General features: G+C 45.1%; 1 protein-coding gene across 1 annotated transcript in view; it reads right to left on the reverse strand.

The window, feature by feature from the left end:
* Positions 1 to 26,386, reverse strand: part of PLXNC1 (plexin C1) — a 181,695-nt gene that overhangs the window by 12,591 nt on the left and 142,718 nt on the right. The window contains exons 24-26 of the mRNA XM_073620173.1: positions 16,171 to 16,222; positions 14,147 to 14,178; positions 11,188 to 11,295 (exon numbers count right to left, since the gene is read on the reverse strand). Of these exons, the coding sequence (XP_073476274.1) occupies positions 11,188 to 11,295; positions 14,147 to 14,178; positions 16,171 to 16,222 (192 nt within the window). The remainder of the gene's footprint in view (positions 1 to 11,187; positions 11,296 to 14,146; positions 14,179 to 16,170; positions 16,223 to 26,386) is intronic.

The raw sequence follows: 26,386 nt of genomic DNA on the forward strand, positions 1-26,386 counted from the left end.
GATGATGGTGAGGAAGGGTGTGTGAATGGTGAGTGAGTGATAGTGGGATGAGTGAAAGCAGCATAGGATAACCGTAGGTATGTGAAAGGAAACTAGGGATAAACGGGTGTGAGGGTGAAAGGAGGGATGGGATAAGTGTACAGAAGGAGGCCATTGCTGTGATGGGTGAACCTGGGTGACTGAATGTGTGAAAGTTACCTGTGTGGTTGGTGCCCTGCCGAGCCAGAAGTCCAACATGAGTGACGGGATCATGGGATGCCCGGTCAGAGGCAGCCATTTAATGCCGTGGACATGAGATGCGCGCACGCCAACGTCGTGCGCGGGCGTGATGACGCGGTGAGGAGCAGAAGGGGAGGGCCAATATATGCGGCCGCCCATCGTGCCCTACAGCGTCTAAGTCCGGAGATGGACAACCACTGACGCATCCCGTATGCAGCGGCAAAGACGCCGCAGGCGGGATGTAGGGAGCATGACGCCGATGCGCCGAGGCCAGGGCCCGCCCACATCAAAGACGGGAGGGTGATGGGTCCTAGGCTGGGCGCGTCGCAACCCCGGGGAGTAGACAGGATGGAACCCGGCGTATTCAGTGTGCAGAGGACAAATGGGTAACAAAAGTATGAACTTGGGAAAGTTCATACTCGGCGCATCGGCGTCATGCTCCCTACATCCCGCCTGCGGCGTCTTTGCCGCTGCATACGGGATGCGTCAGTGGTTGTCCATCTCCGGACTTAGACGCTGTAGGGCACGATGGGCGGCCGCATATATCGGCCCTCCCCTTCTGCTCCTCACCGCGTCATCACGCCCGCGCACGACGTTGGCGTGCGCGCACCTCATGTCCACGGCATTAAATGGCTGCCTCTGACCGGGCATCCCATGATCCCGTCACTCATGTTGTTCTGGCTCGGCAGGGCACCAACCACACAGGTAACTTTCACACATTCAGTCACCCAGGTTCACCCATCACAGCAATGGCCTCCTTCTGTACACTTATCCCATCCCTCCTTTCACCCTCACACCCGTTTATCCCTAGTTTCCTTTCACATACCTACGGTTATCCCATGCTGCTTTCACTCATCCCACTATCACTCACTCACCATTCACACACCCTTCCTCACCATCATCATTTTTTTCCCCAGCTTACTCACACTCCTTGGCCCCGCCAGACGTCCCTGACTGCCGGTCTCCATGGGTGCTTCTGTCATCTTGGCTGCCGTGCCGGCGGTCTATTGGGGTGTGCTCTCTGCCTCAACCCCGGGTGAGACTCTATGGACCCAGACCTATATCGTATTGCAACACACTATCATCATCAATCAATGCACAACTTGTGAGTACATGGAAAATCACACTTTCAGTGTATCTTCCTTACAAACATCTGTTCATACATTAATAGGTACTTTATTGTTTTTGATACAGTTACATGGCATCGGACTCCTGACGATTGGTTTCAAGCCAAGAAACGCGTTGAGTTTAGATCTATTGATGCACTTATTTATTGTACTATGTATATGTGTTGTTGTTACTGTATAACCAATTCATGAACTCTGCCTGTTTGTACACTGTCGTCAACACGCTTTTACCATGGTCTTAAATGTGTTCTCTTTTGACTGTATTTGGCCCAAATTCCTATGCCATTAAAACTTTTATACCATGATTATGATATATTACCATTTGTGGAACTTACACTGATCTCATTATCTATACTATAACATTCACTATATAGCCCAACATACTCACCCACATGCCTCATACAAAGTCCCGCTTCTCTTCTCCCTATCTTTTCGCATATATTGGGATGGAGGCATGTTGGTGCTCTTTTGCAAAAATAGTGTGGATTGGTCACAACCCCCCTGACATATATATATATATATATATATATATATATATATATATATATATAATTTTATATATATATATATATAATTATACATTTTAGTAATGGTGGTGATCAGTGACTTATAGTATGGCCATGATAGTGCAGCAGGCAATCTGACACTGACGCTGGCTGGGAGGTACACTGACATCACCAGTGACACTAATACAGTGATCAGTGATAATACTATACACTGTCACTGTACTAATGACACTGGCTTTGAAAGGGGTTAACATCTCAGGGTAATCAATGAGTTAACCCTTTCATGCCTGAGCCTATTCCTGTCATGTGTTGCTTACAAGTTAAAATCCGTTTTTGTTGCTAGAAAATGACTTAGAACCCCCAAACATTATATATGGTGGATAAAAAAAAGTCTACACACCCCTGTTAAAATGTCAGGTTTCTGTGATATAAAAAAATGATACAAAGATAAATCATTTTAGAACGTTTTCCACCTTTAATGTGACCTATAAACTGTACAACTCAGTCGAACAACAAACTGAAATCTTTTAGATGGAGGGAAGTAAAAATAAAAAAATAAAATAATATGGTTGCATAAGTGTGCACACTCTTAAAACTAATACTTTGTTGAAGCACCTTTTGATTTTTTTACAGCACTCAGTCTTTTGGGTATGAGTCTATCAGCATGGCACATCTTAACTTGTCAATAGTTGCCCACTCTTCTTTGCAAAAACACTCAAATCTGTCAGATTGCGAGGGCATCTCCTGTGCACAGCTCTCTTCACATCACCCCACAGATTTTTAATCAGAGTCAGGTCTGGGCTCTGGCTGGGCCATTCCAAAACTTTAATCTTCTTCTGGTGAAGCCATTCCTTTCTTGATTTGGATGTATACTTTGGGTTGTTGTCATGCTGAAAGATGAAGTTCCTCTTCATGTTCTGCTTTCTATCACAAGCCTGAAAGTTTATTTGCCAATATTGACTGGTATTTGGAACTGTTCATAATTCCCTCTACCTTGACTAAGGCCCCTGTGCCAGCTGAAGAAAAACAGCCCCAAAGCATGATGCTGCCACCACCATGCTTTACTGTGGGTATGGTGTTCTTTTGGTGATGTGCAGTGTTGTTTTTGCATCAAACATATTGTCACGGTCTCTGCCCCTCCTTGTCCCTTGCACCCCAGAGAGCTGTCCCCTGCTGGGATCGTTTGGGGTGGGCTTGTATTCCATTATTTGTGTCTGCCTTGGAAGAAACGTATATTATGGGATGGATGTCCATGTGGAGGGAGGGGGAACTCCTCCAGCAGCCCCTGCTGATAAGCTTGAATACATCTGACCTGTGTGGCTATTGTCATTGGACAGTTTAACCCGCTGTGTTTCCAAGTAGAGTTGTAAGTAGAGCGAACCTTATTCTTACGTATCCAAGACTGGGCACGGACTTCCCCTACTTGCCAGAACTCTGTTACTTCCTTTGTTTGGCCAGCCTAGCGCGTATTTCCCTTTACCAACACGGACTCTGTTACCCCACTGTGCATTTATACTGTATTCCAGACTCTTGCTTTGCCTGGCTGTGATAGCTGCTACCTGGCTGTGTTTTAACCCTGCTACCGTTAAATAAAAAGCTTTATGAGTGCTCCTACTCTCCACGTTTGTCTGTTACACCTACATCTCCGTTACACACTTCTTTTAGAATTGTGGCCAAAAAGTTCAACCTTGGTTTTATCAGACCATAACACATTTTCCCACATGCTTTTGGGAGACTTCAGATGTGTTTTTGCAAAATTTTGCTGGGTTTGGATGTTTTTCTTCGTAAGAAAAGGCTTCCGATTTGCCAGTCTACCCCATAGCTTAGACATATGAAGAATACAGGAGATTGTTGTCACATGTACCACACAATAAAATGATAAAATCTGTTGCGCTGAAAGTGTACAATAAACAAAGAAAAAAAGCTGCTAACACTATATTGCTGGACACAATAACAGGAAATACAAAACAAAATGTAGCGCTAAAACAATAAATAAACTATAAAGTCCATCAATAAAAAATCTGAGAAGTCGATTGAATCCGAATTTTCATCCAACAATCAGAAAGAGCGGATAGATTGGCAACTACCAGCACCCGATGAAACTGACTCTTACCGTCAGTGTGTAGTAAACACACAAAAATGAGTATTGGTAAATGGTCACAGCAATCTCTTGATCGATTCCCTCAGCTAGCAGTGAAGCCTAATCCTCTTTCAATGTCCGGACTGATAAAATTTATCCACGGACAGCTCAGGCATCCACATAAATATGTAAGGAAATAAAGAAGCTCATCGCACAGACATCCGGAATAAAATGGCTGGAAAACTCACATTATGAAGAGACAACCAGGCATATGGAAACATAACGGTGTTTCCAACCGAAAAGATGGCCGCCGCGTCTCCAGTCAGTGTCCCACGTCACATGTCCTAGGCTCCACCCGGCGTTTCGACATAAAGATGTGTCATCAGGGGCGTCCCTGATGTCTGCGCGATGAGCTTCTTTATTGCCTTACATATTTATGTGGATGCCTGAGCTGTCCGTGGATAAATTTTATCAGTCCGAACATTGAAAGAGGATTAGGCTTCACTGCCAGCTGAGGGAAGCGATCGAGTAGAGAGATTGCTGTGACCATTTACCAATACTCATTTTTGTGTGTTTACTACACACTGACGGTAAGAGTCAGTTTAATCGGGTGTCGGTAGTGGCTAATCTATCCGCTCTTTCTGATTGTTGGATGAAAATTCGGATTCGATCGACTTCTCACATTTTTTATTGATGGACTTTATAGTTTATTTATTGTTTTAGCGCTACATTTTCTTTTGTATTTACATGTACCACACAGCCAGTGCTTGGCAGATATTCCTGCAACTCCTTTAATGTTGTTGTAGGCCTCTTGGCAGCCTCCTTGACCAGTTTTCTTCTCGACTCTTCATCAATTTTGAAGGGACATCCAATTCTTGGTAATGTCACTGTTGTGTCATATTTTCTCCACTTAATGATGACTGTCTTCACTGTGTTCCATGGTATATCTAATGCCTTGGAAATTCTTTTGTATCCTTCTAATGACTGATACCTTTTAACAATGAGATCCCTCTGATGCTTTGGAAGCTCTCTGCAGGCCATGGCTTTTGCTGTAGGATGCACCTAAGAAAATGTCCAGAAAGACCTACTAGAACATCTGAACTTTATTTGGGGTTAATCAGAGGCACTTTAAACGATGGCAGGTGTGTACTGACTCCTATTTAACACAAGTTTGAATGTGATTGCTTAAGGCCGGGTTTACACTGGTGCGACAAACACTCCGACATTGGGAGCTCATGTCGCATGACGTGTGAAAATCAATGTTTCCCTATGGAAGCCATCTTAACTGGTCCGACACAAGTCAGTCCAACTTTGAAAATGCTCCCTGTACTACTTTGGTCCGAGTTTGATCCTACTTTAGCCCATTGACTATCATTGAAGTCGGATCAAAGTCGGATCGCCGTCTTGCATGATCCAACTTTGGCATGCGACTTGTGTTCTGATGATCTTGAGGGGGAACGCCACGCCAAATTTTAAATAAAAAAACAGCATGGGTTCCCCCTCCAAAAGCATACCAGGCCCTTAGGTCTGATATGGATTTTAAGGGGAACCCCCTACGCGGAAAAAACGGCGTGGGGATCCCCCCAAAATCCATACCAGACCCTTATCTGACCGTGCAGCCCAGCCGGTCAGGAAAGGGGGTGGGGACGAGCGAGCGCCCCCACCTCCTGAACCATACCAGGCCGCATGCCCTCAACATGGGGGGTGGGTGCTTTGGGGCAGGGGGGCCCCGAGCGGTGAAGTCATAAGGGGCGGGACCACCGGACCAATGCTAGCAAAAGAGCGGGCAAAAAAGCAGAAGATAGCGGAGGAGATCGGCAGAAGACACCGGAGAGCGGGAGAAGAACGTGAGACCGGGAGAAGAGGCTGGAGAGCACGTAGAAGTCAGAAGAAGACCTCTGGAGCTGCCTAATAAATTACTTTAAAAACCTGTCTAAAGTGTTTTTTTTTAATTGACACTTTTTCCCCCAGGTGAATGGGTAGGGGTACGATGTATCCCATACTCATTCACATAGGGTGGGAGCTGGAATCTGGGGGCCCCCTTATTAAAGGGGGTTCCTGGATTCCGATAAGCCCCCCGCCCGCAGACCCCGACAACCAATGGCCAGGGTTGAAGAGGCCCTTGTCCTCATCAACATGGGGACAAGATACTCTGGGGTGGGGGGGCACAGGGCGCTCCTCTGCCCCAAAGCACCCACCCCCCCCATGTTGAGGGCATGAGGCCTGGTACGGTTCGGGAGGGGGGGCGCCCGCTCGTCCCCACCCCTTTTCCTGACCGGACGGCTGCATGCTCGGATAAGGGTCTGGTATGGATTTTGGGGGGACCCCCATGCCATTTTTTCGGCGTAGGGGGTTCCCCTTAAAGTCCATACAAGACCCAAGGGCCTGGTATGCTCTTGGAGGGGGAAGCCATGCCGGTTTTTTATTTAACATTTGGCGTTGAGTTCCCCCTCAAGATCATCAGAGCATGCCAAAGTTGGATCATGCAAGACGGCGATCCGACTTTGATCCGACTTCAATGATAGTCAATGGGCTGAAGTAGGATCAAAGTCGGACCAAACTGGTACAGGGAGCATTTTCAAAGTTGGACCGACTTGTGTCGAACCAGTTAAGACGGCTCCCATAGGGAAACATTGATTTTCACACGTCATGCGACATGAGCTCCCAATGTCGGAGTGTTTGTCGCATCAGTGTAAACCCAGCCTGAAAAAGGTTCCTGCACTACTTTGGTCTGACTTTGGTGCTACTTCAGCCCATTGAATATCACTGAATTTGGATCCTTGTCCTAACCATCCAACTTGAGATATCCGACATGGTGATTACAGCAGCAGTAAAAGGAATTTATGTCACACTGAGATTGTTTTGATTGGTCAAAGGACAAGGTAGACTATCTGGAAGTAGGACCAAAGTAGGACCGATGTAGGACCGATGTTGCAGGGCAAAGTAGGATGAGAGTCTACAACAGTTGTGTCGTATCAGTGTGAACCCAGCCTAAGGCCCCTTTCACACTACTGCGTCTTCAAAATATGCCACGATTTTGCAGAAGCAATTTTGACGCGATTTCAGGGAATGCTTGTGTAAACTTGAAGTATATGGACCTCAACTCGCATGAAAGTTGGACCAAAGTAGTACAGGGACTACTTTGAAGTCGGCATGAATTGTCGTACATATATGAATGCTTATCATTGGAAATCATGGGGAACGACTTTTCATGGGACTTTGCAGTCCCAAGTCGCAGGACAAGTCGCACAAGTGTGAAATGGGCCAATGGGCCTAAGAGGGTGTGCACACTTATGCAACCACATTATTTTGTTTTTTTATTTTTACTCCCCCCCAAAAGATTTCGGTTTGTTTTTCAATTGAGTTGTACAGTTTATAGGTCACATTAAAGGTGGGAAAAGTTCTGAAATGATTTATCTTTGTCTCATTTTTTTGGATCACAGAAACCTGGCATTTTAACAGGGGTGTGTAGACTTTTTATATCCACTGTACATAATGTGTGTATACAGTATCTCACAGTGAGTACACCCCTCACATTGTTGTAAAAATGTTATTATATCTTTGAGACAACACTGAAAAAATGACACTTTACTGCAATGTAAAGTAGTGAGTGTACAGCTTGTATAACAGTGTAAATTTACTGTCCCCTCAAAATAACTCAACACACAGCAATTAATGTCTAAACCGCTGGCAACAAAAGTGAATACACCCCTGAGTGAAAATGTCCAAATTGGGCCCAATTAGACATTTTTCCTCCCCTGTGTCATGTGACTCAAGTGTTACAAGGTCTCAGGAATGAATTTTTGAGCAGGTCTATTAAATTTGGTGTTATCACTCTCACTCTAGCATACTGGTCACTGGAAGTTCAACATGGCACCTCATGGCAAAGAACTCTCTGAGGATCTGAAAAAAAGAATAGTTGCTCTACATACAGATGGCCTAGGCTATAAGAAGATTGCCAAGACCCTGAAACTGAGCTGCAGCACGGTGACCAAGACCATACATTGGTTTAACAGGACAGGTTCCATTCAGAACAGGCCTCGCCATGGTTGACCAAAGAAGTTGCGTGCACGTGCTCAGCGTCATATCCAGAGGTTGTTTTTGGGAAATAGACGTATGAGTGCTGCCAGCATTGCTGCAGAGGTTGAAGGGGTGGGGGGTCAGCATGTCAGTGCTCAGACCATACGCTGCACACTGCATCAAATTGGTCTGCATGGCTGTCATCCCAGAAGGAAGCCCCTTCTAAAGATGATGCAAACGGTTTGCTGAAGACAAGCAAACTAAGGACATGGATTACTAGAACCATGTCCTGTGGACTGATGAACCAAAGATAAACTTATTTGGTTCAGATGGTGTCAAGCGTGTGAGGCGGTAACCAGGTGAGAAGTACAAAGACAAGTGTGTCTTGCCTACAGTCAAGCATGGTGGTGGGAGTGTCATGGTCTGGGGCTGCATGAGTGCTGCCGACACTAGGGAGCTACAGTTCATTGAGGGAACCATGAATGCCAACATGTACTGTGACATACTTAAGCAGAGCATGATCCCCTCCCTTCAGAGACTAGGCCGCAGGGCATTATTCCAACATGATAACGACCCTGAACACACCTCCAAGATGACTACTGCCTTGCTAAAGAAGCTGAGAGTAAAGGTGATGGACTGGTCAAGCATGTCTCCAGACCGAAACTTGATTGAGCATCTGTGGGGCATCCTCAAACGGAAGGTGGAGGAGCGCAAGGTCTTTAACATTCACCAACTCTGTGATGTCGTCATGGAGGAGTGGAAGAGGACTCCAATGGCAACCTGTGAAGCTCTGGTGAACTCCATGCCCAAGAGGGTTAGGGCAGTGCTGGAAAGTAATGTTGGCCACACAAAATATTGACACTTTGAGCCCAATATGGACATTTTCACTTAGGGGTGTACTCACTTTTGTTGCCAGCGGTTTAGACATTAATGGCTGTGTGTTGAGTTATTTTGAGGGGACAGCAAATTTACACTATTATACAAGCTGTACACTCACTACTCACTACATCGTAGCAAAGTATGATTTCTTCAGTGTTGTCACATGAAAAGTTAGGTGGGGTGTACTCACTTTAGTGAGATTCTGTATATATATATATATATATATATATATATATATATATATATATATATATACACATATACATACACACACACACACACATTTTAGCAGAGACCCTAGAGAATAAAATGGCAATCATTGCAAATTTTTTTATGTCACATAGTATTTGCGCAGTGGTTTTTCTTTCAACGCATTTTTTTTGTGAAAAAAGACACTTTTATGAAAAAAAAAAACAGTAAAGTTAGCCCACTTTTTTGAGATGATGTTATGCTGAGTAAATAGATACCTAGTATGTCATACTTTGAAATTGCCCACACTCGCTTTATGGCGACAAACTATGGTACTTAAAAATCTCCATAGGCGACGCTTTATAAATTTCTACAGGTTACCTGTTTAGAGTTACAGAGGAGATCCTGTGCTAGAATTATTGCTCTCGCTCTGACAACCGTGGCGATACCTCATATGTGTGGTTTGAACACAGTTTACATTTGCGGGCTTGACTTATGTATGCGTTCGCTTATGCGCATGAGCACGGAGAAGGAGAGCTGTGTCTCATAGAGAAATCTCAATTACCCCTCAGGGTTTAGTCTCCTCTGTGTTGGAAACTGGATCAGGAAGCCGGCAATGACGCCCCCCCCCCCCCCAGCCTCCAGGGGAGGGCAGGCAAGAGCACTGAGGCCACAACAATTGGAAAGGCAACCTGAATAATAAATTAGTCCAGGATAGGGATAGAAGCGTTCCTGAGTAAGGGCGGTCACAGGCTTTCTGGTAAGCCTTCATTTTTACCATTAGGTGGTGGGCAGCACTATACAGTGAATAACTGATCCCGGACCCCGTATCGAATTTCTACACATCACTAACTTTGGACTTTATGTTATTGATTTATTTATTTTTACAACACTTTATATTTTTGAGCACCCAATTATTGTGGATCTTTGATCATTGATTGGACATTATTTATTGTGGTTCACTATCTTGATTAATTGATTGAGTAACTGATTTATTATTACTCACATGTGTTCTTGTCACTAGTCCAGCGCTGCACTTCCTATTTTTACATTAGTCCTGGGGTAATGCCTGCAGCTGCATCACCTAGGGCAGGGATATGCAATTAGTGGACCTCCAGCTGTTGCAGACCTACAAGTCCCATGAGGCATAGCAAGACTCTGACAGCCACAAGCATGACACCCAGAGGCAGAGGCATGATGGGACTTGTAGTTTTGCAACAGCTGGAGGGCCGCTAATTGCATATCCCTGACCTAGGGCTTTTTTGATTATAGTAGTAGTAGTAGTAGGAAATTTGATCATAATAGAGCTTACTAATTTCAAAATTATAAAACATAATATATGAACTGGTTGGAGTTTTGATAATTTGTTAATGTTTATGTCCACCTTAGAAGATCTCTGATTCATTAGAAAAGTAGTGTGTGGAGGGTACTACCGTATAAAAACTCCTTGATTATAAAAACCTACATTGATAGCACTCTTGGTCTGACCATGTGATCCACGGCTAAAGTAGCAGTGTCCTGGAATGCTGATGTCAGCAGATCCTTCATTAAAAGTGAGTGATAGCAGCACCCTCATTTCCAAGCTACTGTTGGTCACTAATATGACTGCTTTAGGTTAGCGATGTATCTCAGGAATAGTCGTTGCCTCTCTAATATGTATTTTTCTAAAAAAGACCTAATGCCGTGTACACACGAGCGGAATGTCCGACGGGAGCTTTTCATCGTATATTCCGATCGTGTGTATGCCCCATCGGACTTTTTCCGTTGAAAATTCTGACGGACCTAGAAAGAGAACATGTTCTAAATTTTTCCGACGGAACCAATTCCTATCGGGAAAACCACTCGTCTGTATGCTGTTCCGACGTACCACAAACAACGCATGCTCTGAAGCAAGTACGAGACGGAAACTATTGGCTACTGGCTATTGAACTTCCGTTTTCTAGTCCCGCCGTATGTGTTGTACGTCATCGTGTTCTGGACGGTCGGAATTTGGTGTGACCATGTGTATGCAAGACAGCTTGAGCGGAATTCCGTCGGAACTCCGTCGGAAAAACCTTCAAAGTTTATTCCAACGGGAAAACCGGTGGTGTGTACAGGGCATAAGAGTTAACTGAAAAATGTAACACAAAGGTTAGAAAAGAATAGCTATTAAAATACAACAGTGTACCTTTGTAGAAAGCAGTTTTGTCAGATACATTTCCTTGACTTTAAACTTTTGTTTGCCTGTATTTCCCGTGTTTTGTAGATCATCACTTTCTTCAAATTCTGGCAGTTCCTGGAAACAAAAATGTAATGTTTCTATATCTACATGAAATAAAATGTTGTATGAGCTTTGAGCTCATTTTATAGCAAAGAAAAATAAAAAGTGATAAAACATGCAGTACAATGGCTAAATGTTGATGCTAAGTATTGAGTACTTGAAGCAAGGATGAGGTGCAATATAGATACGACCACTAGAGGGAGAGTGATTAATACATGATATATGCCTAATATCACCTTAAAGGAAACTCCAGTCATTTTTGTGTTTATTTAAAGTCAGCAGCTACAAAAACTGTAGCTGCTGACTTTAATAAACACACACTCACCTGTCCCAGGATCCAGCAATGTGCTCATCTGAGCCGTCCCTTCCTTTGGTTTTTCTCTCCCCGGTGTTGGCATCTCAACTGTGGGCACCTGGCTTTGACAACTGAGTGCCCACTGCGCAAGCCATGCATTGTGACTGGTCTCGCAGTCTCCTGGGGCCCGTGACGCGAGGGAGATGACTGTGGGGAGGGAGAACTTCTGCACGGATTGCCTAGGTGATCCGAGCGGAAGTGGGAGCGGGTACCTGAGAAACCCCCCCCCAAAAAAGTGCCCTTTGGAGAAGAGGGGGAGAGAAGAAGCCTTAAAGCAGAAGTTCCTCTTTTGGGAGGAGCTCCGCTTTAAGGGGTGCAGAGAGTTAATGACTGTATATATACTGCTATGGAAATACAGTGCTTTTTCCCATTCAAATGATGTTCAGTGTGGCGAAACGCATTGGACTGGGCTAGGCACTGTAAAGCAGTTACATATTGGTTGAACTATGGACTTGTGTCTTTTTTCAACCTGACTAACTATGTAACTATGTAACATACATAAAAGCGGACTGCAAACATGGTTTTTGCAGTTCTGCATTTACTTCAGACATTCACTGCAGGCTGTTTATCCTGAGTGCTGGGTTAAGCACTTGCTTTGTAGTACGATTTGTTTTCAACTTACTCTTTAGATAAAGATATATTGTTGCACCACAGGCCTTTTTCTGTTCTTTACTGAATAGATCCATGAGGGAATAATAAAGCAACAAGGAAGCAATCCATCTCCATGCTTATCTACCATCATTACACAACCCTGTCTGATCATTTCTTAAAGAGCGGTCAAACATATCTGGTGAGTAAGGATGGGCCGAACACCCCCCCCCCCCCCCCCGTTCGGTTTGCACCAGAACATGCGAACAGGCAAAACATTTGTTCGAACACCATTAAAGTCTATGGGACATGAACATGAAAAATCAAAAGTGCTACTTTTAAAGGCTTATATGCATGGTATTGTCTTAAAAAGTTGGGGACCTGGGTCTTGCCCCAGGGGACATGTATCAATGCAAAAAAAAGTTTTAAAAATGGCAGTTTTTTCAGGTGCAGTGATATTAATAATGCTTAAAGTGAAACAATAAAAGTGTAATATTCCTTTAAATTTCGTGCCAGGGGGGTGTCTATAGTATGCCTGTAAAGTGGCGCATGTTTCCCATGTTTAGAACAGTCCCTGCACAAAATGACATTTCTAAAGGAAAAAAATGTCATTTAAAAGTACTTGCGGCTAAAATGAATTGTCGGTCCGGCAATACACATAAGAGTTCATTCATAAAAACTGCATGGGATTCTCCCACAGGGGAACCCCGAACCAAAATTGAAAAAAAAATGCGTGGAGGTCCCCCCAAATTCCATACCAGGCCCTTCAGGTCTGGTATGGATATTAAGGGGAACCCACGCCAAAATTTAAAAAAAGAATGGTGTGGGGTCCCCTCAAAAATCCATACCAGACCCTTATCCGAGCACGCAACCTGGCAAGCTGCAGGAAAAGGGGGGGATGAGAGAGCACCCCCCCTCCTGAACCGTACCAGGCCACATGCCCTCAACATTGGGAGGGTGCTTTGGGGTAACCCCCCAAAGCCCCTTTCCCTATGTTGATGGGGAGAAGGGCCTCATCCCCACAACCCTTGCCGGTGGTTGTGGGGGTCTGCGGGTGGGGGCTTATCGGAATCTGGAAGCCCCCTTTAACAAGGGGACCCCTAGATCCCGCCCCCCCCCGTTTTTCACAAAAAAAGTGTCAAAAATGTTAAAAAAAGACAATAGACGGTTTTTGACAATTCCTTTATTAATGTCTTCTTCTTTCCCTGCTTCTTCTTCCATCCTCTTCTGGTCTTCCTTCGGTGTTCTTCTTCCTCCATCTTGTTCTTCTCCTGCTTCTTCCTCTATCTTCCTCCGCTTCTTCCTCAGGTCATCTCGTCCGGCATCTTCATCCGGCTTCTTCCTCTCTGCTTCGTACTCTGATTTGCCTGAATGGGAGTTTCCCACTGTGTGATGCTTCTGTTCAGGTGACAGCTCTTATATAACAGAGGGCAGGGGCACCCAGTGACCCCGCCCCCCCTGACGCACGGGGACTTCCCTATGGCTTTCCCTGTGTTGTCAGAGGGGGCGGGGTCACCCGTTTACGTAAACGTTTCACTGCTTCAACATGAAAGCATAACAGTGATAAGTGATAAGTTCTGAGATGTCAATACTGGCCAATTTGGGGTTCCAACAATAAAATTATGAACAAAGTAACATGACTTATTTGATACTTTATGCTTTGTTCTTGAATTGTACATTGAACTATAGGATATTTTCACATTTTTCACATTAAACACAGTTTACTGTATATATAAGCACTGCATACAGGAGCATAGGCTCTAATATGCAAAACCAGCAACAAAGCCCAAATTGTGATCAATTCCATTTACAATAATGATTATTATTATATAATTCTGACTGACAATATCTGCATAATCAAATAAAGACAGCGGATGAAGATACAGGAGGCAAACTGGCTGTAAAGAAGAAATTGCTACTTACCAAATGCAAATAATCACTGGAATATTGTTTAGCTAAAAAAAAAATAATAATAATCAGATTCAGTATGAAGTGAGGCATTGGTAAAATGTGATTTGGCAAATGTTTTCCAACCCCAGTTCTTAATTATCCTCCAAGCCTTACTCACCTGAAATGATGGAGGAAATAAAGAGGCTGCCTCTGGGCTAAATTGTATACTAAGATTAAGCCCATTTGTGGATGAAATGCTTAAGAGTGGGACATTCCAGATTAAAGTCAAGAAACCCTGAATAATGAGTACATATACATTTTTGCTTTGCCATAAAAATACAGTGAACTGCTTCTCTCATGTTCACCTTCTCTATATGAACAGCCTTTTTCAACCAGGGTGCATCTAGGTTTCTTTAGGGGTGCCTTGGCAAAATGCCTAAAAAAATGCCTAAAAATGTATCAAAAATTGTATACAAGCCAGCAGGAGGATGAAGCCTGCCTTTTAGTTACACAAAGCCACAGAGTTTCCATCATACACCATTATGACTTTCTAGACACTGGCATCCTAACAACCAATGACACCATCAGTTAATAAGAAGGATGTCTGTTGCCTCAACAGCATCCTTGTTTGACCCTCCTCTGCCTCGCTCCCTCAGGATTGGGTGACATTAGCTGACTGATAGAGAGAAATTGAGGGAGAAGAGAGACATTGGAATACTAGTCAGTACCAGTGTGCAAAAGTGTATTTGCTTTGGAAGAATAAATCACCTCTAACGTTGGATGTGCTACGTGTGCATGTTACTGCATTATGTAAAGCTATTAGAATATTTTTTTACACTTTCGAATGGGGTGCCTGGAGACTGTTCATAAATTTTAATGGGTGCCTTGACTAAAAAAAAGGTTGAGAAACACTGCCCTAGAGCATGGTAACACCCCCAGCCAAGATCAAGTTTAAGATTAGGCACAATGGACTAGTGTCTACTCTATATGGTGCAGAAGCAATTAGGTAGCTTTTTACCGACCACTTTTTTTTCCCCCATGATCAGCAGAAAAACATTCTTCTCATGTAAATGTATTTAACAGTATAGTATATTGTTAGCCAGGTTGGGACCAGTAAAAAAAAAAATAGAAAATGTTCAGTGTAAACCAGAGGAAGAATTTCTTTGGGAACTGAAGGCTACCAGCCTACAGGCTCCAGTGAGGAAAAACAGGCCTGGCTTTAGTAAATTAGGCGCCATAGCCCATTTGTGATCTGGATGTACAATCTGGCAGGTTTACTAAAGGTATTTAGCATGTAGGCAGGTGCAGTATGACCTCCCTGCACTGATGGCGCTGTCAGCCGCCCTTAAGAGAGAGTGGAGGAGGGAGGAATGCACATTCCTCCTGGACCTTCTCATATTTCATCAGGTGGACTGCTATTCAATTGAACGCTGTGACCCCTGAGGCCATCTTTAGTGAGGGCAGTGCTTAAAAAAACGCACTGTCTCACTGTGGTTGGCATGCATTCTGCGTGTGGCTAGGTTAGGGACAGGAACCCACTTGATAGGGAGAGTGTGCCTAGTGTAGGGAGAGGTTCCAGAGAAGGGACAGCATAGGGACTGTCGGCAGAGCTTCTACAGGGGAACCTTTCTGCTTCTAGTTTTTCCTGTACCTGCCTCCCAGTACTGTATAACCTTCTGTGAGTTTTACAGCCAGTTCTAAGTTGCTGCATAGACTCTGTTACTGTGTGTTGAAACTTTTTTTGGCAATACAGCCTACAAGCATGTTCACTTTGCAAAGTGAATATCCACCTACCTTAGTGAAAACAGTTTAAAGTCACTTTGCAAAGTGTACATTCCATTAAAATTTAGAAACATAATTCTATGTCTGCATATGACTGGACAATAAAAATCAGCATAGCTTCCCCTTATTCACTAAGCTAAGGGTAAATTCCCTTGCAAAGTGAAAGTGCTTATTCAACCTTAATGCATAATTTGGTAATACATTCACAATCTATTCATCTGCTATTTCTATCTCTACATGTTTGGTTAAAACATTGAATCAGATCAGTAAGTTACCTGGGTCACAGTTCTTTCTGAGAACTATTTTGATTGTTGTGCCACTCTCTATCTGGAAAAAGCATTTTTTTAGATTAATAAACATTGTAGAAAATTAAATATTGACTTCGAAAACAAAGTATATCTTTATACAGTAAGAATATCTATAATTCTGTATATACAGTGCTGACTACTATCATATTAAATACTGTAATTATATTTCTTCTATTAAAAGGGGCCTGCTCCTGATGACATCCATGTTTGATGACGAAACACGTTGGGTGGGACTCCGGAATTACATCATTTCAGGCTCTTTGGAGCGCACACTGAGATACTGCCACAGTGGCACTGCCTGGTCTTATGCTATGAGAAGTAAGTGCCTATTATAAGATGTAAGTGCATTGTTTTTTAAAATTCTCATTTCAATAAAATGTTTTTACGCTATGTAGGCTCTCATTTTCTTTCCCTTGTAGCTGCTTGCTATCTTTTTTGTGATAATGTGAGCAACCGGGTTCCCAAGCAGACATTGGTGGACAGATGTACCAAGTACCAGGAATACCTTTCACAGGAGATCTATTAAGTGTGGTTTTACTTGCTTGTTAGTACAAGGGGTCATTTATATCTGGTGAGTGCGGGCAGAAGCTGGGGGCACCTAGCGAGTGCACTAAGCTCATGTATGTGTAGTGCAACTGACAGACTTTGTAAAGAAAAAGATTGCACTATTTTCGATTTGGATTTGTTTTATGTTTTTTGTAATGTGATTGTGCAGCAATGGTATTAGTGTGTGATTTACACAATTGATGGATACATTGTTTGTGATTTGCTTACATGTTTTTATATATGTTGTGCTTGCATGTACTGTTTGCAAAGATTAACACCATTTATTTATTTATCACCATAGCGCTGTATTTATTTCCTGTACTTAATTTCATTTATTGTAATATAAAAAAGACCTCATGCACACAGGCAGAAAAAAACAGCACTTTTTTCTGCCTTTGAACAGAGCTCCGTTTCAGTCAATGTGTCCATGGCATTGTGGCATTAAGATTTTCTATTTTGGAGCAGCATTCAGGAGCACAATAAAATGCCCCAAAGCTGCATTTGGATAGGAGCTTACTAGCATAATTTATGTACATTTGTGCATAAAAAGGCACTGATTCATACCACTGGCTAGAATAAATAAATATTCTGGCCTGTAGAAGGAGTTTGCGCTCACATGCTTCTAAACACCATAATTAAGCATGCATAAACTCATGTAATTATGCATCAAAATGCTTGATTTTTCCACCAGCTCATGGCAGAGAGATCAAGCTTTTTAATAAGCATGTGTGCATGAAGCCTAAAACAAGTACAGTTTACAATTTTCCATGATTTGGTGGAGGCTTTTGCTTCTGGTAAACAGCTATGGGGGACTAGGTATGAATGAATTTTTTTTTTACTTTTTTAGGGAAGTGTTTTTTCCAACAGTGTAAGCTATTTTTACAGCTGATCTGAATAACTCACTGACTTGTTTGTACCAATCAAGGTGAAAATAATTAATTGACATCTATTCTGCAGATGACCTTGTCAAAAGTGCTTCTGCTGTTTATTTATAATTGACATTATACCACCCCAAACCAGTTAAAATGGTTCTTTTTCAGCAGAAGAAAGCTGGCAATGGGATAAAATCTATATTTTTTTAATTCAGTTACTTACCATAGTTCTTTTTTTCATTTTTTGCAGTTTTTTTTCTTTTTTTCACATTTTTTTTCTTATCACTAGGCATAGTGATTTAATCAATTAACCAGAACTGAGTTTTAAAGCAGATTGGGCCAATTGGCAAGTCATTGATGTTCAGCAAAAGTAAACTGGTAAAAGGTGGAGGAACCAATCAAATTGTATTCATTGTGGTTGATTTGGATCGTAGCATTATGGTTGGACCACAATAGCATTAACTTATTGCGTTTTTTTTTTTTTTTACTTGAATGTCTTCCTTATTAGTAAAAGTCCAGATAGGGATTGTGGTGTAAATATGACATTTGCTTGGTTCCCTCAGTCACCCACCAGAGAACCCAGTGCATAAGGACAGGACATAAACTATCGAGGGGTCCAAAAACCTCTTGCCAGTCTTTCCCTAGTTGCTAGATTGATTGAATTTAGTCTATAAAAGGGATCACAGAGATGGATTCTGTGAATCACCACTGAAGGAGATCTTAATGCCACGTACACACGGTCTGACTTTTCGACCGGACTTGTCCGACGGACGCTGACGGACCAAATCCGGCGGACAATCCGATCGTGTGTGGGCTTCACCGGACCTTCAGCGGACTTTTCCAGTCGCAAATCTGACGGACTTTAGATTTGGAACGTGCTTCAAATCTTTACGTCGTAACTCCGCCGGACCCAGAAATCCGCTCATCTGTATGCTAGTCCAACGGTCAAAAACCCACACTAGGGCAGCTATTGGCTACTGGCTATCAACTTCCTTATTTTAGTCTGGTGTACGTCATCACGTACGAATCCGTCGGACTTTTGTGTGATCGTATGTAGGCAAGTCTAGTTAGAAAGTCTGTTGAAAGTCCGCCAAAAGTCTGTCGAAAGTCTGTCAAAAGTCTGTCAGACGGGCTGTCGGACTTTTGTAGCTGAAAAGTCCGATCGTGTGTACGCAGCATTAGAGATACTCTCATCACTAATTGTCATTATGTTGTCCCTTAAAAAATGAAAAATTTCCACTAAAAATGTTTACATTTTTGAACTGGAGAAGAAGGTAGTGGTGATATACCATGTAAAAGGTAGCAAAACAGGATATTACAAGCCTATATGAGCCCATCTTCATGTTTTATGGTTTTCAGGCTGCCCACATGCATACAATGGTGTTCCACAAATGTCATGCAACCATCAACACTTCCTTTTACAAGTAGCCAGAAGGAAGTAACTATTGTACATTGCATAATTGTACAAATGAAACTAGACATGTCTCATCTATACGAGTTAGAGAACTAAAATTCATAAAATAAAATCCCTTCCCCCTCAGCACATACTGAAAACTGCTGTATATAGAAAACTGAGTAGAAGGGCCCTCATCATAAACCCAGGTCCAGTAAAATGACAACAGAATCAACCTAGAGCAGTTTTCTAAATAGTAAAGTGTGGCTAAGACCTTTCCTGTTCAAAATCAGGAGCACTGGCAGTTTCCATACGTACTACCTGTGACTTTGACAAAAGATGATAGCGTTATAGAACTAAGAAATTTTAATTATTGACCACTAGCACTGGAAGTAAAAAAAAAAAAAGTCTTTTACTTTAATGATTGTGTACTGATGACAGAACCTTTCCTGACTGGCTGTAGGTATGTGTGGACATACATGGAAGAGGATTAGCGGGGCAAAAAAAGTCAAATTGAGTGGATTTTTCTGGCTTATCACAATTGTTTCCACCAAGACAGGGTATTGCCCCCAGTACTACCCTCACCTGCCTTCATAGGCATGAACATACAGTTTTGCCTTATGTAATGATATAGAGGTTGGCGGGAGAAACCATAGCAGGCAGCAGAGGATTGGGTATCTGACACACCCAGAAGTGTTGGATACCAGTGGTGGCCATAGCTCTGTAAGAGAGCACAGATTGGAGTTGCTGCTAACCAGACAGATAAACATTCTTCTTCTTTTACAGGGCACCCTTAGTTTTATTTTGGTGAGTTAATGACAGGGTCATTTAAAGAAATTTGGTTATTTACTTTTAAGTGGTCAGGTTCTTTGAAATTGATAATACTCTAACATGTCTAGCATTAATAGCTAAAGGGCATAGTGGTTCAGCAGCTTAAAGAGGAAGTAAACCCCGGATGATTTTTCTTTTTTTTTCAATTTATATACACGGCTAAGTATCGCAAATGAAAACACTTATAAATCGGCCAAAAACGAGGTTAGGAAATACCTTTTTTTATCTTATTTAGATTATCTTCTCTCCCAGGTATTGGCCGCGCCATTTCTACTGCTCTTTCTTGAATCAATTCAGGATGTCATTTCCGCCCTTACTATGATTGCCTTTAGAGCCCTTGCACACTGGGGCGGGGGCGGCATCGGCGGTAAAACGCCGCTGAGAAAGGGTTAAAAACCACCGCAAAGCGCCTCTGCAGAGGCGCATTGCTGGCGGTATAGCCGCGCCGTCCCATTGATTTCAATGGGCAGGAGCGGTAAAGGAGCGGTATACACACCGCTCCTTCACCGCTCCGAAGATGCTGCTAGCAGGACTTTTATTACCGTCCTGCCAGCGCATCGCTCCAGTGTGCAAGCCCTCGGGGCTTTCACACAGGAATACATGCAGCGGCACTTTCGGGGCGGTTTGCAGGCGCTATTATTAGCGCAATAGCGCCTGCAAACCGCCCCAGTGTGCAAGGGCTCTTACAAATCTCGTGCATGCGCCGTAGCGTTGAAACCAAGCCTCTATCTGGATTGCAACAGAGCGAACCCATAGCTGAAGGCAAATCAATGGGGGAGAAGCAGGAAGGAGATGATCAGATTGCAGCCAGGGCGGACTGACCCATTGGTCATTCAGACACGGACCGAGGGCCCATGCCGCTAGGGGGCCCGTGAGAGCCTCTGCACCGGCAATACATGATGCAGTCTAACAGGGATTCAGCAGGACACGCTGCTCCTTGCCGGCTCCTCCTTCCCTCCCGTCCACCCCAGATGCTTGCACATGACATCACCTGGGAGGAGAGGAGGAGCCGGCAAGGAGCTGTATTATCACAGCCACGCCCTTCTGAATCCCTGTTAGACTGCATCATGTATTCAGGCATCCGGTGAGGCGCTGCTTTTGCTGGAGGTACCATGGATGATGGCCGCCATCGCGGGGCAGCAGATAGTACAGGTCCCGGGCCCCAACAGGACCGCAGGAGGCCCCTAGTCTCCCGAGCCCCCCTGTCCTCCACCCCCCCACAGTGTGTGTCCCCCTGTGCCTTACACCCCCCACAGTGTCCCCCTGTCCCTTACACCCCCCCCACAGTGTCCCCCTGTTCCTTACACCCCCCACACAGTGTCCCCCTGTGCCTTAGACCCCCCCAGTGTCCCCCTGTGCCTTACACCCCCCCAGTGTCCTACTGTGCCTTACACGCCCCCACAGTGTCCCCCTGTGCCTTACACCCCCCCCACAGTGCCCACAGTGTCCCCCTGTGCCTTACACCCCCCACAGTGTCCCCCTGTGCCTTACACCCCTCCACAGTGTCCCCTGGTGCCTTACACCCCCCCCACAGTGTCCCCCTGTGCCTTACACCCCCCACAGTGTCCCCCTGTTCCTTACACCCCCCACAGTGTCCCCTTGTGCCTTACACCCCCCCACACAGTGCCCCCCTGTTCCTTACACCCCCCGCAGTGTCACCCTGTGCCTTACACCCCCCCACAGTGTCCCCCTGTGCCTTACACCCCCCCACAGTGTCCCCCTATACCTTTTACCCCCTACAGTCTCCCCCTGTGCCTTACACCACCCCACAGTGTCCCTCTGTGCCTTACACCCCCCACAGTGTCCCCCTGTGCCTTAACCCCCCCCCACAGTGTCCCCCTGTGCCTTACACCCACCCACAGTGTCCTCCTGTGCCTTACACCCCCCACAGTCCTTACATCCCCCACAGTGTCCCCTTGTGCCTTACACCCCCCCACACAGTGCCCCCCTGTTCCTTACACCCCCCATAGTGTCCCCCTGTGCCTTACACCCCACAGTGTCCCCCTGTGCCTTGAACCCCCCTACAGTGTCCCCCTGTCCCTTACACCCCCCACAGTGTCCCCCTGTTCCTTACACCCCCCACACAGTGTCCCCCTGTGCCTTAGACCCCCCCACAGTGTCCCCCTGTGCCTTACACCCCCCCAGTGTCCTACTGTGCCTTACACGCCCCCACAGTGTCCCCCTGTGCCTTACACCCCCCCACAGTGCCCACAGTGTCCCCCTGTGCCTTACACCCCCCACAGTGTCCCCCTGTGCCTTACACCCCTCCACAGTGTCCCCTGGTGCCTTAAACCCCCCCACAGTGTCCCCCTGTGCCTTACACCCCCCACAGTGTCCCCCTGTTCCTTACACCCCCCACAGTGTCCCCTTGTGCCTTACACCCCCCCACACAGTGCCCCCCTGTTCCTTACACCCCCCGCAGTGTCCCCCTGTGCCTTACACCCCCCCACAGTGTCCCCCTGTGCCTTACACCCCCCCACAGTGTCCCCCTATATCTTTTACCCCCTACAGTCTCCCCCTGTGCCTTACACCACCCCACAGTGTCCCTCTGTGCCTTACACCCCCCACAGTGTCCCCCTGTGCCTTAACCCCCCCCCACAGTGTCCCCCTGTGCCTTACACCCCCCCACAGTGTCCTCCTGTGCCTTACACCCCCCACAGTCCTTACATCCCCCACAGTGTCCCCTTGTGCCTTACACCCCCCCACACACAGTGCCCCCCTGTTCCTTACACCCCCCATAGTGTCCCCCTGTGCCTTACACCCCACAGTGTCCCCCTGTGCCTTACACCCCCCTACAGTGTCCCCCTGTTCCTTAGCCCCCCCACAGTGTCCCCCTATGCCTTATACCCCCCACAGTGTCCCCCTGTTCCTTACACCCCCCACAGTGTCCCCCTGTGCCTTACACCCCCCACAGTGTCCTCCTGTTCCTTACACCCCCCCCCCACTGTGTCCCCCTGTGCCTTCTCCCCCCACGGCTGCCCTGAGAGACACTGTGCTGTGTCTGGAGGATCCCAGTGCTCTGCTTTGTGCCCTGTGTTTTGGTTTGTGCCCTGCTATTTGCCCTTCTGCATGCCTCATGGCCTGTGATGTGCCCTGCTGTGTACCCCCCCGGATGTGCCATACTGTGTGCCACATGCCCTGTGATGTGTCCTTTGCCCTGCTATGTGCCCCATGCCCTGCTGTGTACCACCTGATGTGACCTACCGTGTGCCCTGTGATGTGTTCTACTGTGGGCCCCATGCCCTGTAATGTGCTGTGTACTCCCTGATGTGCCCTACTGTGTGCCCCATGCCCCGTGATGTGCCCTGCTGTGTACTGCCTAATGTGCCCTGTTACCCATGATGTTCCCTACTGTGTTCCCTGTGATGTGTCCTACTGTGTGCCCCATGCCCTGTGATGTGCTCTGTGCCCTGCTGTGTACTCCTTGATGTGCTCTGTGCTTTGCTGTGTACCCCCTGGTGTACCCTACTGTGTGCACCATGCCCTGTGATATGTCCTTTGCCCTGCTATGTGCCCCATGCCCTGCTCTGTACTGCTTGATGTGACTTACTGTGTGCCCTGTGATGTGCTATACTGTGTGCCCCATGCCCTATGATGTGCTGTGTACTCCCTGATGTGCCCTGCTGTGTGCCCCATGCCATGTGATGTGCTGTGTACTCCCTGAGGTGCCCTGTGTGCCCCATGCCCTGTGATGTGCTGTGTACCCCCTGATGTGCCCTGCTGTGTGCCCCATGCCATGTGATGTGCTGTGTACTCCCTGAGGTGCCCTACTGTGTGCCCCATGCCCTGTGATGTGCTGTGTACTCCCTGACGTGCCCTGCTGTGTGCCCCATGCCATGTGATGTGCTGTGTACTCCCTGAGGTGCCCTACTGTGCCCCATGCCCTGTGTTGTGCCTGTGCCTTGCTGTATGCCTTACTGTGTGCCCCATGATTTATGTAGGTGGGGCTTTGTGTAGGTGTGGCTTGCGTGTGGGTGGGGACACAGGGGGCCCCATGATCTTCTATTGCCCGGGGGCCCCATGAGTTGTCAGTCTGCCCCTGATTGCAGCATCAAGAGACTTCCCTCTGTGCCGTTCTGAGAGGAAGATAGTGAATGCTAATGACCCGGCATGCAGAGCAGACAGAAACGGCACACATAGTGTGCCGTTAAACAATGTACCTAGTGCTCAATCGCGGCTGACGTAACTGAACATTGCAGGACGATTACTATGGAAACCAAAACAGTGAGTGCACTTTCACAGGCAGCGATTAGCTGCCTGTGCTATATAGATTTTAAAGAGATTAAGTTGTAGTGGCGGCTTTGCAACCACTTTAAAGGTTAGCACATTACAGATTTCACCAGTCAGCTGATGCTAATTTATATTTCAATTATTTCAATTCAATGAAGACTGTAGGTTTGAAGTTAAGCTGGATACACACTATACAATTTTCTTTAGATTTTTTTCCTTTAGATTTACCAAAGCCATATAATATGAGGTCAAACCTCAAGAGTTTCAATTTGTATGCAATCAGACAGGCCCTTGCACCACATGGTTTTGGTAAATCTAAAGGAAATCAGAGAACAAAAGTTGTATAGAGTGTGTATGGGGTCTCAGAGAGCTTCAACTGTGAATATTTGTATCACCTTCTTATGCAGTACTGCATCAGTGTGTAAATCAAAAGACTGGCTGAAAAGAGTTATTGTTCGGGAGGGATAACAGTTCACATGCAGTGCCTTGAAAAAGTATTCATACCCCTTGAAATTTTCCCCATTTTGTCATGTTACAACCGAAAAGACAAATGTTGTTTATCTGGATTTTTTCTGATAGACCAACAGAAGGTGGCACATAATTGTGAAGTAGAAGGAAAATGATAAATGGTTTTCACAATTTTACAAATAAATATCTGAAAAGTGTGGCGTGAATTTGTATTCAGCCCCTCTGAGTCAATACTTTGTAGAACCACCTTTCGCTGCAATTACAGCTGCAAGTCTTTTTTGGGTATGTCTCTACGAGCTTTGCACATCTAGAGAGTATTTGTGCCCATTCTACTTTACAAAATAGCTCAAGCTCTGTCAGATTGGATGGAGAGCATCTGTGAACAGCAATTTTCAAGTCTTGCCACAGATTCTCAATTGGATTTAGGTCTGGATTTTGACTGAGCCATTCTAACACATGAATATGCTTTGATCTAAAACATTCCATTATATCTCTAGCTGTATTTTTAGGGTCATTGTCCTGCTGGAAGGTGAACCTCCACCCCAGTCTCAAGTCACTTGCAGACTCTAACAGGTTTTCCTCTAATATTGCCCTGTATTTTTCTCCATCCATCTTCCCATCAACTCTGACCAGCTGCCCTGTCCCCGCTGAAGAAAAGCATCCCCACAACATGATGCTGCCACCACCATGTTTCACGGTGGGGATGGTATGTTCAGAATGATGTGCAGTGTTAGTTTTCCGCCACACATAGCGTTTTGCTTTTAGGCCAAAAAGTTACATTTTTCCACATGTTTTGCTGTGTCCCCCACATGGTTTCTTGCAAACTGCAAATGGGAGATCCTTAAACTTTCTTTTAACATCGGCTTTCTTCTTGCCACTCTTCCATAAAGGCCAGATTTGTGGAGTGCACGACTAATAGTTGCCCTGTGCACAGATTCTCCCACCTGAGCTGTGGATGTCTGCAGCTCATCCAGAGCTACCTTGGGCCTTTTGGCTGCTTCTCTGATTAATGATCTCTTTGCTGGCCTGTCCGTTTAGGTGGACGGCCATGTCTTGGTATGTTTGCAGTTGTGCCATACTCTTTCCATTTTCAGATGATGGATTGGACAGTGCTCTGTGAGATGTTCAAAGCTTGGGATAATTTTTATAACCTAACCCTGCTTTAAACTTCTCCACAACTTTATCCCTGACCTTTCGGGTGTGTTCCTTGGCCTTCGTGATGCTGTTTGTTCACTAAGGTTCTCCAACAAACCTCTGAGGGCTTCACAGAACAGCTGTATTTATACTGAGATTAAATTACACACAGGTGGACTCTATTTACTAATTAGGTGATTTCTGAAGGCAATTGGTTCCACTAGATTTTAGTTAGGTGTAGCAGAGTAAAGGGCGTTGAATACAAATGCACGCCACACTTTTAGGTATTTCATTTCCTTGGCCTTTATGATGCTGTTTGTTCACTAAGGTTCTCTAACAAACCTCTGAGGGCTTCACAGAACAGCTGTATTTATACTGAGATTAAATTACACACAGGGTGGACTCTATTTACTAATTAGGTGACTTCTAAAGGCAACTGGTTCCACTATATATTAGGGGAATCAAAGTAAAGGGGGCTGAATACAAATGCATGCCACACTTTTAAGATATTTATTTGTAAAACATTTTGAAAACCATTTATCATTTTCCTTCCACTTCACAATTATGTGCCACTTTGTATTGGTCTATCACAAAAAATCCCAATAAAATTGGCAATGAGAAACAGGAGCAGTGAGACAGATAGTCATATACTTTGGCAAGAGGGCTGAACAAGAGAAAGCTAGTAGATTCCTTCATCCATGCTAAACAG

This window comes from Aquarana catesbeiana, linkage group LG03 (genome assembly GCF_042186555.1).
Source record: "Aquarana catesbeiana isolate 2022-GZ linkage group LG03, ASM4218655v1, whole genome shotgun sequence".
NCBI lineage: Eukaryota > Metazoa > Chordata > Amphibia > Anura > Ranidae > Aquarana > Aquarana catesbeiana.